Here is a 20,540-nt window from a genome sequence, read left to right as displayed (position 1 = left end):
ACAAGTTATTAATTAACCAATTATGTCACTCAATAAGAGCAAAAACAGAACATACATACATATCTGTCACGCCTGTCTCCCATTAGGGTAGGCAGAAACAATGGAACGCCAAATGCTTCGATTCAAACAAACCTCTTTCGCTTCTTCCACATTCATCAATCTTTTCATACACGCTCGCAGGTTACGGGTACTTTTAATTTGGCCCTTCTTCAGTACGTCGCCTATTTGGTCGACATACGTCCGTCTAGGGCGGCCCCTACCGACATCTCCATTCATTCTTGCTCGATAAATCTCTTTCGTAATTCTTCTTACATCCATCCTCTCCAAATGACCAAACCAATGCAACATTCCTTTTTCGATTTTTGTCACTACATCGTCTTTCAGTGCACACTTCTCTCTCATGACACTGTTTCTTATTCTATCTTTTAATGTAATACCACACATACTTCTCAAAGCTCTCATGTCTACAGCATTTATCTTACTTTCATGCTTCTTCTGCCATACCCACGATTCGCTTCCATACATGAGTGTTGGTGTCAGTACTCCTTGAATTATGGCAAGGCGAGCTTTGCTCGATACATTTTTACTTGACATAATCGAGATCAGTGCACCTTTAACACCATTAAAAAACAGAACATAACCCGTAAAAATAGAAATTCAACGAAATAATATAACATCCACTGCTGTTCACGTTCGCGGACAGTTTGCTTGTCTGTCATTTCGAATCACAATGTTGGATCAGCACAAAATAAAACGACGGTGTCAAGTCAATAACTTAATTCATTATTTATTATCGAATTCCAAAATAAAGGTTAACAAATATGATAAAAATTCTACTAATTCATAGCACACCTGGCCGCACGGTGTTGTCATTTAAAATATTATTATATCATTTTTTGATCTAAAACACTCTGGCGTCGTTAATTCGTAAAACTAATAAAGTTATATAATCACACGTTCATACACACAATTAATTACATTAAAACATACATTTTAAAATTGACGACCCTCGTGGTGCAGCGGTAGACTAGCAGTAGTGGTAACAGGTAAATGGGGTGTGATGTTTAATTCTCGATCGAAGTCAATTTAGAAAGTTGTTTTATCTAATACGGTTCAGGATGGGTGCTTAGCACTGTGGCAATAACAAACAGTTTCTTATGCGACTATCTTTGAGGACATTTTAATGCGACAAAATTGTGAAGGAATGAGACCTAAAGTTATAACTAGTTTTTACCGGAGGGGAAAGGGATTGTTAGTAATGGAGACGGAGAATCCCATTGCTAGCAAACTCCTGGCGGTTCTCCCTGGAAACTATCATAGTTAATTCCTGATGAATTCATCATGATGTGCTAACTGGCCTGCTTTCATTCTCATCTATCACCCTTCACTGGTGCTCCGCCAGCGTATCCCGTTAGCGCAGGCGGGGTTACCATACCATTTTCACCCATAAAAAAAAAACTAGTTTTTACCCGCGACTTCATTCGTGTGACCGGGATATGTTCACTGAGCAGTATAAAAAGTAAACTGGTCGAGCCGTTAAAGCGCTGTGTAACAAATAAACAAACACGTTCACGTTTATAATATTAATAAAGATTAATATACTGGATGTTTCACCGCGCCCGGGTTCAATCCCCACCCCTCCTTCACCCTACTTTCAAGTAAATTCCAGCCTAATAATAAGTATCCTTTTCAAACCAGAATGCTACTAGAAGAGACCAGAAATTGACCCGACTGGGAATCGAATTGGACCGTCATTTACACAAAGCAATGCACCATTGCACCAGGAAGTTCGTTTAAACATTCCATATAATATCTAGGAAATTTCAGTTTAGATCAACATTAATTAATCATCAACAAACTAACAGGGAGTTTCTTTTTCTCTCTTTCGAATCAAACTTTTAATTTTTAAATGTACAATAATTAAAGAGAGCGACAGAAAGCGTGTTACACACGTCACACAGGACAAATACATTTCAGCGAGACGACACTCCATATTACAATATTTACAATCGCCGTCTCAAAATCAATATTAATTTGTACTCAACAATAATCTCGAACACTTATTTGGAATTCCGTATATATCGTCATAGTCGTAGAATACTGACGGATCTGACAAATATTACATATGAAGATCCGTCAGTATTCTACGACTGCGACGAAATATTCGTAAAGCTGGCGCCTGACCTGTGCCGATTGAACGTAATGTAACATTACAATGTGAATATTCGAGTAACATAGTACAAACCGAGCCTAAAATACCAGACCCTTTGGACATATGATGAACAAATCAATAGATAAATAAATACGTTCTCGTTAACGCTCACGTGAGAAAAAATTATATGTCGCTGTCTCGTTCTATCTCATGCATACCATAACGATAACGAATGTATCGATGCATTCGTTTGACAATCGTCTAAGAGACGGTCTTAAAAATATAGGCATCGTAATCTACACACTCGTATTACAATGAGTAAATTACGATAAAAGTTTAGGTCTATCTCTAGTTCTGAGCTGTACCAACTACTCGCACGTTGTAACATATTACTACATCCAAATAAACAAGTCAGTCGCCAGCTTAAGATTTCTACATTTTTAAGTTGTTCTTGTCGTTTATTTGAACAAACAGTAATTTTTAAACTCGCTAAGAATTGGTAGCGGAATTAAACAAAATAATTATAGTCAACTAGTGATTTGGACTTCCGCAAAATGACACCTTGTTCTGTAAAACAGTTTACTAAGAATCATAACATCCAAATTTCCTGTCCAATTTTTATTATTCAAAAATTTATTCTATTAATATTAATACAAACACGATCTGTGCACAATGACTGGAATGAAGTTTTCAATTAACATAATTCAGCAATAAAAAATACTCGTCAAATTTGACAAGAGATCGCATTACATTACATTTCTTAATGGGGTTGTTGTATAAATTTAGCCTGAAATATTTATACAGGGCACGTCGAAAAATAAAATACATATTACCATGGGGAAATATTGGTGTTTTGATGTTTGGTGAACACGCAAGGCCACGCTCGCAACGATCCTAGCGAAATCAACAACTAAGTATATAGCAGCGTCACGTTATGAATGAGATTATGTAATATCTTCTTAGGGAAAAATCTATTCTCCCTGCTTATCTCGCAAGAGGTTTGGCGTAAAGATATCTAGAATTACTCCCAACACCGACTGTTAAGCAACGAACAATACGAAATATGAAAAATCAAGGAAAATCCTCAAAAACGTAAATGAACACTCTCAAGATGTTTTGATATTTGATGATCGGAATTCCGCCACGAAATAAATATGTTCCACGCGAGCAAAACCGCGACGAACGACAAATATGTAAATGTACATTTTGTACATGGTGTAAATAGAGTGTTCACGACATAGTGTCGCATATAGGAAATGTGTATGTGTAAATTACTTATTTAAAAACCATTTTGTGTATTTAAGCTATTACAAAGTTGGAAAGATGAAAATGATGCAGATTTTTCAATAATCGATAAATAATTGTATAATTAAGCGAGTAAATAAATCAGAATAAATCAAATATATATATATATATATATATATATATATATATATATATATATATATATATATATAAAAGAAGCGTGTATAAAAAATTGTTAAATGTGGAAGAAGCGATGTTACCTTGGTTTGAGCATTTGGAAAGAATGGATGAAAGAAGAATTACGAATGAGATTTATCGAGCACGAAATGTATGGAGATAATAAATGAATGAACGAAAATAAATGGAGATGTCGGTAGGGGCCGCCCTAGACGGACGCATGTCGACCAAATAGGCGACGTGCTGAAGAAGGGCCAAATTAAAAGTACCCGTAACCGGCGAGCGTGTATGAAAAGATTGATGAATATGGAAGAAGCGAAAGAGGTTTGTTTGAATCGAAGCATTTGGCGTTCCATTGTTTCTGCCTACCCTAATGGGAGACAGGCGTGACAGATATGTATGTATGTATATAAAAAATGCATATTAGTATATTCCACTTTATCACATGGTGTGTTCAATTAGTTATTATAATTTAATATCTATTTTGATGCAGAATACTTGAGTATGTTTGTTTGTTCGGTTTTTTCTCCACTTCCTGGATGGGTGGCCCATTGTATGCCGTGACCGTACGAATAATTTATTATTTATTTTATTTATTTATCTAATCATATTAAATGTAATATAATTATAAACAGATTTCACTTGGTACGAGTGCGAGCGTGGCGTAGCATACGTTACACAAGGATACAACGCATTCGTCTTTGGTTACATGAGGGGATGCAGAGATCGGCAGACCAGTTGGGCGAGTCTAAAGCCGGCGTCGTGTCATCGGCACATCACTTCGATGTCAAAAACATGGTCAGTCTGAAAGAGAAATAATACAAAATCAATGGATGCTCGTGTTTAATGATGAAACTGATTGGCAGACAGACAAACATCCGAAATTAAACACACATTATTTATGGCTACGAAATTAAAACAAAAGTTTTTTTTATACAAGTTAGAATGGCAAACGAGCTGACGGCCCACCTGATGGAAAGTGGTAACCGTCGCCTATAGACATAAGCAGTACCATGGACATAACAGAGTATACTGTTTCGACCATGATACCCCCCATGCGTTGCCATTCCTGAGGACTCAGGCGTTATTCCTCTGTACCCAGTAAATTCATGCCATATCCCACCCTTCAAACTGAAACACAGCCATGCAAACACAACTGCTTCACGGTTGAAACACGAATAGGACAGAGGAACCCAAGCAATCGACTTTTGTACAAAGTCTCCCTCTGGTCTCAGTATAATTTTAATACGAGTTATTGGCGACCGGCCGATGCAAACTCATTAGACGTTATTGTACTTTTTTATATACATTTACTTTTAGAATATTCTTATTATTTGTAATTTTATATTTTTTTGATATATTGATTTATTGTTCCTTGCTCGCTGTTCAATACATATATTTCGCTAATAAATTCCGTGTCTACATCATTTCATCACCTCATCACAGTCCACCGCTCCGTAATATTTGGTCCATTCGTAGCCATAAGTATAAAGAACCGATATTTTGCTTTTTCATTCTAATTTTTTTTCCAAAATTTTCATTTTCATCTCACACGACTTCATCGTATATTTTTTTCCTAAATCGTGTCATTCTTCATTATAATGGTGCAGACACGCAGTAAGAGCAAATCATTTGTGAATTTAGCAGCCACTGAAGTCGAGCGGTCGGGTCGCGAAAGCCCGGAGTCATCATCGCTACCGCCCGCCCGCCCGGCTTCAGCAACAGCGATCAAGGATGTTTCGTCATCATCGGCTAGATCGGTTACACAACTCGTGGGCACTCCACGTTCGGTAAAAGCATTATCTCGCTGTACCAAGTGCCCTGGTGACCTCTCTAGCCAACTTCAAAAAATCGATGCCCGGGCATCTTCCCAAAACGTGCAAAGTCGTTGCGGCCAACAATCTACTAGTGAACATTCACGATCGTCACGTTCGTCCGCCACCGTCCGTGCACAGAAGTTGGCCGTCGAAGCAGAAGTCTTACGGTGCCGAGTTGCCCGTGAGCGTGAACTCGCGCGTCTTCAGGCGAAACGCGAGCAGGAGCTCGCTCGCTTGGAATCTGAGGCGGAGGAGAGAGAGCTGCAAGCCAAACTCGCTGCACTGGATGCTAAAGATAAGTCTCGTAGCTCATGTTTTTCTAATCGCGATACTGAAATACGTACTGCGACATGGGTTTCAGAACAAAATGCAAACATGACCATGGCAACACATGTCGACATACCTGGTAAGCCACCGACTGTCACCTTGGAAAATACCCAGGGACTCAGTCTACAGTCGGCTGTCTTTACCAACGCGGTACCGTCTCATGAACCATATGTCAACCATGCAAACCATTCGAAATCCACACATGTCATTAGCAACGAAGACTGTGCAACAGTGGCACTGCAACGCTTACAACCTGATCGTCCATCGGCAGATCCTATAGTACAGCTCACTCAAGCTATTACTAGTTTATCTAACTGCCCAAAGAAACCAGAACTCGTCATTTTCTCGGGCGAAATTAGTCAATGGATGGCCTTTAAAAGTAGTTATGAAAGAACTAAATCTAGTTTTTCCGCAGCAGAAAACCTCACACGGCTGAATAATGCGGTTCGCGGACCGGCATACCAGGCCGTGGCGTCACTCCTGTGGACTTCTTGTGACCCACAAGACGTCATGAACGCATTGGAGCAAACGTACGCCCGACCGGAACTCCTCGTTGCTCGCGAGGTCGCCGAGCTACGCAATAGCCCTAAGTTAAGTTCCCCTGAACAATTAAATACACTAGCAAATAAATTACGTAACTTTGTAGTTACTTTAAAATTATTAAAACAAAATGATTATCTATATTCACCAGAGCTATTTCGCACTATTCTACTCAAATTAAGCGAATACACGAGAGCTCGTTTTAGACTTTGCCTCAACCTATATATGTGAGCAACAAAACGTAGCAAAATTAGACTTGCTATCGCAGTTTTTGCTAGTGGAAGCCGATAAGCAACTACGGTACAATTTCGTACAGGACAGTACCATTAAGCCACAAAATTCAACGTACCCTTCTAAGTACAATAATAACATAAAAAAGGAGACAGTACACGTAATGACCCCTAGCAATAAAGTATCAGAGTGTACATACTGCAAACAAGGTAGTCACAGTATAAAATCCTGTAAAATATTTTTATCTCTCACAGTAAATGATAGATGGCGTTGGGTTCGAGACGCGAAGGTATGCTACCGCTGTCTTAAATCAAATCCACATAAATGGACTAATTGTCGTAGTAAACGTTGTGGTGTTGACGGATGTACAAGACGCCATAATTCGCTTCTTCACGGTACCACGCCTAATGAGTCTGGAACTAACTTAGCGACCAACACCCAACACACCCAAATACTGACTGATAATTCAGATGGCCCAAGCAACATAGCTGATAAGACATATAAAAATGAACCGATTAAAATCACAAATACGTCTGACATTTTAATCAATGCAGCAGGTTCTTCTTCACGTCCACGCGGCCTCCTGAAAGTACTACCGGTTATCCTCGAGGGCCCCGACGGCGAATATGAAACCACGGCGCTACTCGATGAAGGTAGTACGGCGACACTAATTGACGACAAGGTAGCGATGCGTATCGGCGCCAAGCCCACCCGTCAAGAGCGTCTTCGTATTGAAGGTGTTAGCGGCATGTCAAAAGATGTAGATGTTGGTTACGTGAACTTCTACATACGTGGGCGTAACTTACCTGACCGCTACTTAGTGGAGCATGCACGCGCAATTAGCCCATTAAGTCTGCGCGTCCGGAAAGAAAACATCGTCAACTTTATGAAGTACCAGCACTTATCAGACCTATCTAATGAACTTTCCTACACTGATACCAACCCAACTGTTCTTATTGGAGCACCCGACTGGTACCTATCTGTAAGCCGCGAGGTAAGATGTGGAAAGAAGAATGAACCTGTTGCCTCTAAAACACTATTGGGCTGGGTGCTCCACGGCGCACTGTCGGTTTCATCTCAGCCGATAGAATTTGTCAACCATATCTGTGACCATCTAGACTCTCTTATAAGAAAGCAGTACGAAATTGATTCCTTAGGTATAATGAAAAGCGTCTCACGTTTCAACAGTGATGATAAACGAGCGATAGATATCATCGAAACCTCGGCTCGTCAACTTGACGACAACCATTACGAAGTCGGTTTACCTTGGAAAAAAGACTTACCAACTATCATACCTGATAGCTACCCACAGGCATTATCTCGCTTCAGAGCTTTGGAACGACAAATGTCTAAAGACCAATCATTTGCCGCAGCTTACCATGACTTCATAAATGGCATTGTTACTAAAGGGTACGTCGAAGAATGCGACCCAAATACGTATTATAAACGAATGCCATCGAACGTTTCATGTGTTAACCCGGACGATACTATTCGTTGGTACCTGCCCACCTTCGGAGTATTTCACCCCCAAAAAAAGAAGCTACGAGTGGTGCATGATGCGGCAGCAAAGACAAAAGGTGTAAGCCTCAACAGCCTACTCCTACAGGGACCCGATTTATTAGGTTCTCTATTAGACATTTTATTTCGTTTCAGAGAGGGCGCTGTGGCCCTAAATGCCGACATTAAAGAAATGTTCCCTCAAATAAAAATCGCTAAAAAAGACAGAGACGCCCAACGCTTCTTGTGGCGTAACAAAAACGGTATTCTCGTTGAGTACCGCATGAAAGCTATGATATTCGGCGCAGTGTGTAGCCCATTCATTGCACTTTACATTAAGAATAAAAATGCAAAGATAGCGGAAGCTAGATATCCTGCAGCATGCAAAGCTATAGTTGAAGATCACTATATGGACGATTACCTGGGTAGCCACCCTAATGTCACTGATGCCGCGCAGTTGGCATCTGACATAATTATGGTGCATAAAGCATGCGGTTTCGAAATGCGAGCATGGACTTCGAATAATTCACAAGCTCTCTCTCTTGTCCCCAAAGAACTCAGAAGTGAAGCAACCTCAGACGTATACTTACCAGCAAACAATGATGTTGGTATTCTAGGCGTTAAATGGAATCCATTCCACGACTCGTTCAGCTTTCGTACAGGACTTCATATGCCTGATATTTTAACTAAACGTAGCCTACTATCCAGCGTTATGAAAGTTTATGACCCACTTGGCCTACTAACGCCTATTATAATTTCGGGCCGTATTTTGTTCCAGAAGTTATGGCGAGAAGGCATCGACTGGGATACCCCAGTACCTAATAAATATGTTTCTGAATGTACAGAATGGTTCACTCAATTACAGAGTGCCGCTAGCATCAAAATTCCGCGTTGGTATATGTTTAAATCGGATCCAATGGATATTCAGCTACACATAGTGGCTGATGGTGGTGAACAAGCATACGCCTGCGTAGCTTACTGGCGTTTCAATTACAATGATGGCTTCGTCTCTACGGCTCTTATAGGTAGCAAAGCTCGAGTTGCACCATTGAAACCGCTCTCTATTCCCCGCCTGGAGCTACAAGCGGCGCTTATTGCTTCTCGATTCGCACAAACTATTTTACGCGCTCACCGACTTAAACCCTCCGCAACTATTTATTGGACAGACTCTACCACCGTTCTTAAATGGATCCGAAGCGACGCTCGCACATTTAAACCTTTCGTTGCTCACAGGTTGGGAGAGATACTGGAAACCACCAATCCGTCCAATTGGAGATGGATTCCTACCTCTCTCAACGTAGCCGATGATGCTACTAAACCAAAGAAAATATTTTTGTCTACTTCTCATAGGTGGTTTACTGGCCCACCATTTCTTTTAGAATCACCATTCTCTTGGCCGTGTGAAATTACCAGAGACGAGGATGAGACCTTACCAGATTCCGAATTAAAATCAGAACTTGTAGGGCTGCTCTCCTATGTCCCACTACCTGACCTTCCCGTACCTAACGCTACGCGATTCAGCTCGTGGCTACGTTTACTACGCACCACTGCCCGTGTTCTCCAAGGCGCACGACTTTTTCGGCTTAAAGTGTCTCGACCAATAATTTTAAATTCTAAATTATTTTTAGATGGCAGCATCACATCGCCCTCCCAGCTACATGCAAGAGACATCATACAAGCCGAAAAGATGTTATTTCAGGGAGCTCAAAAGGATAGCTTCCCTGAGGAGCTGAGAGCCATACAAACTATGCAGCCCGTGCCCAGTAATAGCCGTATTGCAACACTCGCACCAGTACTCGACGGAGATGGCTTACTTCGCGTGGATACCCGTACCAAGTCTGCTCCAGGAGTAAGCGAGAACGCAAGATCACCAATCATCCTGGACGGTCGCAATTACAGCGTACGACTCTTAATATTACATCAGCATATTCAATCAGCACACTCATTCAATGAGCTCATCTTAAATGAATTAAGGCAGAAGTTTTGGATTCTAAGGGCAAGAAGCACTATCCGAAGCGTAGTAAATACCTGTCTGCAGTGCCGAAGATGGAAAGGCAAAACAATCAACCCAAAAACCGGCGACTTACCATCACACCGGTTAGATCACCATAAAAGGCCCTTTACACATGTCGGCCTCGATTACTTCGGCCCGATAATCATAACTATACATCGACGCCACGAGAAACGGTACGTTGCTCTTTACACATGCCTAATGACGAGAGCAGTACATCTAGAAATGGTCACCTCGCTTTCATCTGATGCGGCCATTATGAGCCTGAGACGTTTCATAGCTCGCCGAGGATCTCCATCTACCATACATTCGGACAATGGTACCAACTTTGTCGGCGCCTCCCGTGAGCTACGAGCATTATACAACGACTCAGTAGAAGAATTTGCGACAACTCACAAAATCGAGTGGCACTTCATCCCACCAGCATCTCCGTTTATGGGCGGGGCCTGGGAGAGGCTGATACGTACTGTCAAAACCGCCCTGAGAGCCTGTCTAAACGGTAAAATATTAAAGGAAGAAACCTTAACAACACTCTTACTCGAAGCAGAAGCCATCGTTAATGCGAGACCGCTCACGTACGTCCCATCATCACCACACGCACCAGAAGCACTAACGCCATTCCATTTCATACTGGGTACTTCATCAACAGAACCATGGACATGCTCGTTAACAGATGCCGACTTGGTACGAAGATGTGACTGGAAAAGAGTGCTGCGTCTTGCCGACCATTTCTGGGCACGATGGCTGCGTGAATATTTACCCACGCTCCAACGAAGAGGATCGAACAAAGAGGCGTTAAAAGTATGTGAGGGTGATGTGGTGCTTATCGCGGACTCTACTCTCCCTCGTGGCCTCTGGCCCCTAGGGAGAATAGTAAAAGTTTACCCAGGCCAGGACGGAGTGGTCCGCGTAGCGGACGTCTTCACCAAAGGCGGTACGTTGCGCAGACCAGTCCGCAAACTAATTTTATTAGAGACTGAGCCTCGACCGGCCGCCACCAGTTGTTAGTGTTCCACTGGGGATCCGGTATATTGGCGACCGGCCGATGCAAACTCTTTAGACGTTATTGTACTTTTTTATATACATTTACTTTTAGAATATTCTTATTATTTGTAATTTTATATTTTTTTGATATATTGATTTATTGTTCCTTGCTCGCTGTTCAATACATATATTTCGCTAATAAATTCCGTGTCTACATCATTTCATCACCTCATCACAGTCCACCGCTCCGTAATACGAGTATTTTTTTTATACCGAGGTGGCAAACGAGCATACGGCCCACCTAATGGTAAGCGGTTATCGCGTAGCCTATGAACACCTGCAATACTAGAGGCATTACGCGCGCGTTGCCGACCCTGAAGAAACCTCTTTACCCTTTTTTCAAGAACCCCAGGCTGTAGGCAAACTACATTGGATGGAACATTTGGTCAAGAGAGAAGGGAACAAGGCCGTATCAGAATGGTGACCAGCAGAAAAGCAGAGAAAAGTTGCTAGATCTATCAATTCTATGGTCGGATAACATAGTGTGGATAGCGGGGCAACGGTAGATGGGGTTAGAACTGTAAAAAGTGGCGCGATGAAAAGCAGACCTATGCCCTGCAGTGGGCGGACGAACACTAATTGCGTAGATAATGGAATGGATCAGAGCAAATTTTTAGAGCATGCATTTAGTGTTGATCAGATAGATTGAATATCAGATAAGTCGATGGTAAGTAGGTTTGGATGGCATGGTGGCAGCAGGTGCAGCCGGTGGGCGGAGACCTGAGGTGGATGGCCTTGTTGGCGAGCAGGCGGTTGGCGTCGCCGGGGTCGGCCAGCGGCAGCGGCAGCGGCGGCGCGTCGGGCTCGGCCTCGTGGAAGGCGTGCGCGGCCAGCCGCGGCTCCACGCGCGCCTCGCCGTACGGGCCGCGCAGCCACACCCACTGCACGCTCACCGCCACCGACGGCTTGCTCTTCAGGATCACCTGCGCACGCGCACCGCCCGCTTCAATCGCGCAAACACGACGCGTCCTTCTATAGCACCACTATTCAGGAGCGAAACAGTCTAACAGCCTCGTTGCAAGAGGGGGAGGAATTGTTAGTAATGTACACATCAGTCACATTGCTAGCCCATCAGGTACCTACCCTATCAGGTCGACCTCCACGTGGTCCCCCTGGAAATCATCGTGCTGGATTCCAGGTGTATTCATCACGATGGGCTGACTGACCAACCTTTTCATTCTCACCTATCATCCCTCACTGGTGCCTCGCCAGCGTATACCGTTAACGCAGGCGGGGCTACCATTCCATTATCATCCATTGAAAAAAAAACAGTCTTGTTGCTAGCAATGTACCCTAACAGGTCCACCTCCACGCGATTCTCGCTGGAAACGTGGTTAATTCTTGTGAAATTCATCACGATAGGCCGACTGACCTGCTTTTATTTTCAACTGTCATCCCTCGCTGGTGTTCCGCCAGCGTATACAGCGTATACAGCGTATGCAGGAGGGGATACCATTGAACCGCCATTAATTCGTACTCCCATAAAACCACCTCAGTTGTTTTTGTTAAGTGTTAGTCTGAGGTGGGAGAAACATCATCATCTCAAAGCAAAATATCGGAGGGAAAGGGATTGTTAGTAATGGAGACTGAGAATCCCATTGCTAGCAATATACCCAATCAGGTCGACCTCTTTGTGGCTCCCCCTGGAAACTATCATAGTTGATTCCTGATGAATCCATCCTGATGGGCTAACTGGCCTGTTTTCATTCTCATCTATCACCCTTCACTGGTGCTCCGCCAGCGTATCCTGTTGGCACGGGCGGGGTTATCATTCCATTTTCATCCACCAAAAAAAAAAGCAAAATATCGCTCGGCGGTTCATATATCAAAACACTCATATATTAGGGCATTCGTATATCGAGGTACCACTGTACATCGATGTGGCTGGCGCCTACAGTGGGCACAGCTCGCTCACCTGGTACGTGATCTCACGCTCCGTGCTCTGCGTGGGGTCGCGCTGGTTCTTGTTCACGAACGCCTTCACCACCCACTGCAGGTTGAACGCGTTGAACCTTGATGTCTCGTAGTACAGCTTGTGCACGAACTCCTCCGTGCGGTACGGCTTCAGCTGCAGGTCTGGACGGCACGTTCAGCAATACATACATATAATCATTATCATTTAATCACCATAAAGGGGGGTTTTGCCAGTTGTTTCCATACTTAGCAGGCGGGTTGACGACCGCAATTAGGCTTTGGTGACGTTTTCAGAGGAACGCTGCTGTACCTCGACCATTGTTTCCTTAATCGTCTCATACGACACCTAGGGGAAAAGAAGAGGTAGCCCATTCTATACAGCGAGCACACGACAATGGAGTCCGTGTAGCCAGTCTGAATAAAGAAGGTGAAATAATACAGCCCTATAAACAAATGGCAAACAAATCGAGAAACACATTGTTGCTGCCATGTGCACGAGATACAACGAGATAACGACTTCCGGCGTGCATTTCGTACAATCAACGAAAACGTACCGACAAATTCATTTGCACTCGTATAGGTCTTCAGTAGTCCAAAAAAAATATATTTTCCGAAATTTCGTAACTGAACAAAACAAAGATTTTGGCCTAATGCCCCTTAATCTTGAACACATAGGCACTGATAAAACAATTAGATGTTTCGATCTCACTTTGCAAATAATTAAATTTACTTATAGATTTTGCTAGGCGACAAACAAGAACAGTAAGTTGAAAGGTGAGGTAGGTACGGCGTAGGTACCGTTGATGGTGATCTGTTCGCAGGAGAGCAGGTCGAGCAGCTGGCGGTGCACGGCGAGCGCGGCGGCGGCGCGGCGCTCGTGCTCGGCCAGCAGCGGCACCACGTCGGCGGCCGAGCGGCGCGGCGCCGCGCACGCCGCCTCGTGCGCCGCCGCCTCGTGCGCCGGCCCGCGCCACCCGCACCCGATGCACGCGTACCGGCAGCCCGTCAGCCTGCCGCACACACGCACCGCAACACTGTACCCGACACCTTATTAAAACCTTTCATTTAACTGTAATTTATGAAAGAAAAAGAAAAAAATATATTGAAATACAATTTTGGAGTATTTTTTTAGTCTACCGCCCATTCGGAACGCATTTTTAGCCAAAAAGAACAGACTAGCAACTCGGCGATTGTTTTGTTTTTTAAAAAATTTCATTATGTAAATTATGAATGTGTGAATATAAATTATTAAACAGTATCACGATCTCAGCCGTTAACTGTCCACTGCTGACCATAGGCTTCCCCCATAAGGGAGGTTAGCATATAAGCAATATCATAATGACTTAAAATCATCCGGAACCGCCGTGAATACGTGATACAAGTTATTTAAGTCCAGGTAGCAAGAGATCTACGATATGCAAGGATAGACTTCGCATTTGGTTGTCTCTACCTGCCCCGCAAGGGACTTGGCGTGAAGCAAGATAGAACAGACCCGCAGTAAAGTTTGTTAGTTCGTTTAGACCAAACCTTGCAACCTGGACTAGAACCAGTTCCTTTTAATCGATTTTGATGAAACTGCATACACTTTTAGTTCTAGCCACAATAAATACGCAATGCTCAGTATTGTAACATTTTCATTTCGCCACAAGATGGCGGATGGTGCATATTCTATCAACCCTATCAACATAAGTACTCAATTGAAAGCTTGAAGAGTAGATTACGATAAAATAAATAACGTGAAAGCGTAACCCAGCCGCCGCTACAGATATACAATGGCGGTGTACCTGTAAGCTATGATAGGTGAGGATAAACGCAAGACCTATTGGCCCATTATGACGAATTCCTCAACAATTAACCACGGTGGCTTCCAAGTAAAGCATGAACATGGAGTTGACAAGTCATATTGCTAGCAACCTTAGGTCCCCTTAATAACAATCCCTTCTACGTTATATTGGATGCAAAGAATAACGCAGATTTCTTTTGCAAACCACGTAGACAAAATCAAAGAATCCTCACAACACTGGACGACAGCCTTGGTCGCAATTCGTGTCGTGCCAATCGGTACGCATACTTTGAAGTGCTCGAGCGACACACGATTAAAATAATGCAATTACTTGCTACTTCGCCATTGGCTATTAATTTTTAATTCATTTTTCTTATACCACTGAGGTGGAAAATAAGCATACGGCCCACCAGATGGTAAGCGGTTACCGTAGCCTATGAACGCCTGCAATACCAGAGGTATTACGCGCGCGTTGCCGACCCTGAAAAAACCTCTTTACCTCCCTTTTGAAGAACCCCACGCTGTAGTCTCTTGGAAAAACCTCAGCAGGGAGCTCATTCCATAACCCGAGTGTCAATGGTCTACTATAGTTTCAGATAGTTTAAAATAGCAACATTTTTATACCACTAAGGTGGCAATAAACATACGGACCACCGGAGCCCAAGAACGCCTGCAAAACCAGGAGCCTTACGCCCGTTGCCGACCCTAAAGAAACCTGTTTACCCTTTTTTGAAGAACCCCATACAAATATTTTAATAAATATTGAATAAAAGATATGCAGATTTGAAGCCAACATGCATCAACAGTGTGAGCAATTAAATACACGGATGAGTTCGGTTCACATCGCACCACGTGTTATCATTATGAAGCATTACTACGTAGTATTTGTTAGTAATGATGAGAAATATTAGCAAAATATGCAATTTAAAGTGCCAGGTATGTGCCACAAAGAATTTTACGCCATCTCATAATAACTGACTTTTAAAGAAACTTAAAAAAAGGAACCTACGACCATTTTGGTCGGTATGTTATGCTAAGTCCAGAACGAGTCTGTTATTTTTAATATAATCTCTTGTAGTTTGTCTCATAAGAATTTTCCCAAGATTGAGTTCGGTTCCTCAAGTCAAGGGCAATCGCGGAATCAGCTGATGTATATTAGAATCGTAGTTCAGACACATATTTGGCGAGCGAGCGTGTAAACGTAGAGGGCGGGACACATGTCTGGCGAGTGAGCGGAGCGATACGAGTAGCGGCACACACCTGCGGTACCTACGGCGCTTGGCCGGCGGCCGCGGCTCCTCGGACACGAGGTGGGACCTTCGCAACGCGCCCACCAGCAGCGCGTACACGCTCGACACAATGCGAACCAAACTATCCATGTATCGGGGCTTCGCGCCACAGTTCACTACGATTTGCGCGAACTTGTATTGCCTGGGGAAGAACAACTCGGCTCAATTTTACAAACTTCTTTTTTTATCATATTTGCACGACTTGTGACCACACCACCCTGAACGAACATAGGGACAAATATGCCCTATGAATGCGATCAACCGAAAACAGAATATTCTACTCTCAACGGTGGAAGGGATTGTTAGTAATGTGGACTGTCAGTCCCATTGCTAGCAATTATACCCTGTTAGATCGACCTCCAGGTGATCCCCCTGAAAACCATCGTACTGAATTCCAGGTGTATTCAATACAATGGGCTATCTGACCTGCCTTTTCATTCTTACCTATCATCCCTTACTAGTGCCTCGCCAGCGCAGCCGGGATCACCATTCTATTATCATTCATTAAAAAAAAAACTCTCAACGGTTGGCCAACTCATCTTGATAAATGATTGATCTTAGATATATATTACGGACGTCATCAGGATGGTATTATGAGCGAAGCAATAAATAAAAACGAGTACGATGTGAGCCAGTGAGCCTTGTAAGTCACGTCACTCGTCACCTTTTGCATTGCAGGTTAAATATCTATCTATATATACCTACCTAATACTAGGTCAATACTTACCTAATCACAACTCTACAGTTTGTACCGTTACATAGAGCAGGATTAGGTATGTAACTTCTTACTTGAGTCATTAATTGTAGAATCATTTATTACATAATCCGATTTCCACGTAACTGTGTTGTGTTAATAATAAATATTACAGCAAAGGGCATATTACACCGTGGCAAGATCAAACATTAAAACAAATTGTTGTACAAAGCTTTAACATTCCTTTTTCTCTAACTACCCCATAAAATATCACACAAAAAGTAATATCTTAAAATCATTTTAAATCTTTTGATAGTTTTCGGTAAAGAATATTCAGGGTCTAGCAATAGAATTATGAAGTGTGGTTAATTCGTGATGAATTCTCCACCATGGGTCACCAACTGACCTGACTTCACCTATCGTCCCTTACTGATGCTCCGCTAGAGTAAATCATAAGTTAAGGGATTCCGATTTTATCCATAAAAAAAAAGAAAGCACTTTACTGAACTAGGTTTATACCTAGTTCAGTAAAGTAGGATAATACTACGGAAGTCCATATCGCTGGTTATTCGATTGTAAATATTTTGTTTAAATCCGCTACCATTAGAATGAGTACGACTGTTAACGCTCGAAGACTGACTACTATACTTATTACCAAAATTTCTACAAGCTTCCATATTAGCCATCAATCTCCAACTGTCGTTTCGTTCGCTGCCAAAATCTTTCGACATCTTTACAGATTGATGCCGAACGATAACACTAGGCTTCAGGCAATATCTATTAATTTGCCCGAAGATGCCTCGTTTAGAAGGAAACACGTGTCGCAAAACGTACTTGGATTAAATGACAGTCGAAGATCGATGGCTAACATATAAGATTGTAGAACTTCTGGTAATAAAAATAGTAGTCAATCTCCGAGTGATGGTGGTCACACACATACTAATGGTAGCGAAATTAAACAAAATAATTATAATCCGGTTAAAAAAGAAAGTCTTATCACACAAGTACGTCTCAGCATTGTTATCTTAAATTTTAGATTTCCTTCAACAGACAAACAATATAAAAAAAACGCAGCTCGCTCGATAAAAGCTGAAAAACAACGCTGCTGTACATTCTGTGATAACGTTGGGCGAAAAATACCTCCATGGCCAAGAACCACGCGTAATACCGCGGAATGCTGCGCAATTGTATTACGGTAGGCGTTTTCCGCCTTGAACTGAGTTCGAGGCCGTTTCGGACAATGCGTAACCTTCAGACATTGGGAGATGAAGAAATATTTCGTTTCCGAAAACAATTTTCACCTTATTTCTAATGGCCAAAGAGCCAATTCACTATCGCGCCGTATCTTCCACATCATGACTGCACCCAACATGGAAGCGAATTAGAAATGTTTTGGTTTTTAAATTACTACAATAAATATAAGACAAGCAGCGTGCTAGTAGTTGTAAAATTATACTATTAATAAAAATTACCGCTCTTCACATGCACTATCTTCATGGTGCTGCAGTGAGTGTCTGGGGAAAACTCGAGTGCAATACTTGCACTCAGAGGGCAGTTCAGATACAGTTTTCTCAACTGCCAAGTTTCTGGAGGCAGAGGTCTTGGATATCTCGACGCGACAGTTGGGGCACGTGGCGGACTCGTCGCGCAGCCGGGCATCCGCGAGCAAGTGTGTAAAGCACGGGGCACACATGAGGTGCCCATTGCTACACTGAAATTTGATATAACATTCAGTAACATACAGTTTCTATTTGTAAACAACATGGGCGTAGCTAGGAAGTTTAACGAATAACATATAAAGAAATCAAAAGCCCCTGACCAAAGTTTGCTGATCTAGTCGATGCCTGCTTTCTAGAACATATTCATAGCTATGCCAATGTCATATCATACATTTTTAAATCACAACAACTTTTTATCAAATATGACACAATTTTCAAAAGTAAATCAACCCATGTAATTATAAAATTTTAATACACAGATTGAATTACTATTAATATTAATGTAAACAAAAAGTGTATAATTGACAGTTGCAAATATATTTGATTTTTATGTCAAAAGTATGTTATAGTAATGCACTCATTCATTATACTGTTAGTGTGTGTATGTATGTGTGTGTGTGTGTGTACTACATGTATGAGAGTTGTGTATTGTATGTGATAGTTCCTTTACTATATTCTACCTCTCATTGTGATTGCATGTTGCCCCTGTAAACAAACTAATTACACAATATATATTGCTGTAACAGAAAACAAACCAAATTTAATTTTACGTGAAATCAGTAACAGCATAAAAATTCCTTTTTTTTATAGTAAGTTACTTACAGATTACATATTAAAATAAAAATATTACTTTTTAAATAATGTTCAAATAGGTCCCATATGCAAGTAGTATTAATTTGAAAAATTGATGAATTGATATTAAAGAAATTGTAAAAATTAACAGATTAATTAAATGTTCAGTAAATAATAAGTGACTTAAGCAAGTTTAAATTTATCTATATTTAATTATATATGAACAAGAATATTTCAGACTGAAAACCTAATAGGTTATTATAATTCCAATAAATTATTTTAGGACCTGCAATATTAATTTTGTAGGATAAGGATTGTAATGGGAAGCACTGAATAAAGAAAGAACTACATCTCTCAAACATTTCTTTATTGAAGTGAAATGTTACAAGAGTCAATACAAGCTATTTACTTGCTATTAGATCATACACAATAGACCATACATAGATTAATAGGTACAAATAATCCTTAAATAAGTCTAGTTGTATCACAATTTAACAAATACAGGAAAAACATACAAATACTTAAAGTCACTATAGGTACCCTCATACATTATCATAGAACATAAAAAATTATATAAAAACACCTATCGGCCGCCATAACAAAAGCACAATTTTACAAACATCACAACGCGATACCTTATTAGTAATATTGTATCGATATTGGTAAAGTGCGTCGTGTAATTGATATTCACGACTCACTTTATTCGCGCGCAAATTGCGAATTTTAACTTATTTTGTTGTTTAATATAAGAAAATAAATGCTAAAACAGCTGATCCGCGGATTAGCAATCAGCTGTTTTGAAATACCTGATACACGGCTGCCTGGGGCAAGTCCAAGCAAACTGCGCAGCACAGAATGCCCCCGAGCCTGTGTTCGAGCTTGTCGGACTCTTTCTCAGAGATTCTGCGTTTTTTGGGCATTGGCTCATCGTCTTGTGGTGGATTACAAATAATTACACTTTCACTAGACGACGGCACTGGTTCACTATTATCTGGTGCTTCGGCCATTGTGAATAAAACGATTAATTAAAATGTATAATATTTATCAAAACACGCGAAAAAAACAGACTACACCTATACAATTGAACAGAACAAAATATCACAAACAAACCCGCATCGACAAACAAAAGAAACGACGAAAAAGACCTCCCCTCCTATTCCTATACAATTTAACTAATTTGGATTCTAGCTCTTTCTGTTACTTTATTGACTGAAAATTTTTACTTAGAATTTATAGTGTTCTATTATATAAAACTTAACACATTTTAAATATATTTTTAGTTACAAAATTTCATAATTAATGTAAGATATTGAAAATTTATAAAATCTGACTTAAAGGCGAAATTTAAATTAGCAATATTACGCCTAATGGCACGATTGGCTTTCTAGGTAGATAGATATCTATATGACAAACAGAACAATTCGATTAACAAAAAATACTTGATAGTTGGTATCAATCATCGTTTTTATATATATACCAATAAAAGAACGAATATTCTGCCTCTGCAGAGCGATTTAAGAACTAAAGT

The 20,540-nt window shown here is 41.3% G+C and overlaps 1 protein-coding gene across 4 annotated transcripts; it reads right to left on the bottom strand.

The window, feature by feature from the left end:
• Nucleotides 1-762: 762 nt before the first annotated feature.
• Nucleotides 763-20,167, bottom strand: LOC113521675 (zinc finger TRAF-type-containing protein 1 homolog). Of its 4 annotated transcripts, none has more exons than XM_031910057.2 (7): nt 19,819-20,167; nt 18,194-18,432; nt 15,999-16,169; nt 13,754-13,989; nt 12,957-13,117; nt 11,762-11,964; nt 763-4,378 (listed from the first exon to the last, which is right to left on the bottom strand). In XM_031910057.2, the coding sequence occupies exons 1-7, from the start codon at nt 20,017-20,019 to the stop codon at nt 4,351-4,353; spliced, it is 1,239 nt and encodes a 412-aa protein (XP_031765917.1). In that variant the 5' UTR covers nt 20,020-20,167; the 3' UTR covers nt 763-4,350. The 4 variants fall into 4 exon arrangements, with proteins under 4 accessions (XP_031765917.1, XP_052755665.1, XP_052755666.1 ...); XM_052899705.1 differs by having other exon boundaries at nt 13,754-13,965; XM_052899706.1 differs by lacking the exon at nt 15,999-16,169.
• Between the last annotated feature and the right edge of the window lie 373 nt (nt 20,168-20,540).

Source organism: Galleria mellonella, unplaced genomic scaffold, assembly GCF_026898425.1.
Source record: "Galleria mellonella isolate WM207_F2 unplaced genomic scaffold, CSIRO_AGI_GalMel_v1 utg63, whole genome shotgun sequence".
In the NCBI taxonomy this organism is placed as follows: domain Eukaryota; kingdom Metazoa; phylum Arthropoda; class Insecta; order Lepidoptera; family Pyralidae; genus Galleria; species Galleria mellonella.
This window is presented reverse-complemented; position numbering and strand designations above follow the sequence as displayed.

Bases quoted from the DNA above. Each gene is read 5' to 3' on its own strand.
- LOC113521675 (XM_031910057.2), bottom strand. From the start codon at position 20,019: ATGGCCGAAGCACCAGATAATAGTGAACCAGTGCCGTCGTCTAGTGAA. The intron at 18,433-19,818 runs GTATTTCAAAAC...ATCAAATTTCAG, and splicing joins CCCAGGCAGCCGTGTATCAG to TGTAGCAATGGGCACCTCAT. The intron at 4,379-11,761 runs GTCTCCGCCCAC...TTTCTCTTTCAG, and splicing joins AACAAGGCCATCCACCTCAG to ACTGACCATGTTTTTGACAT.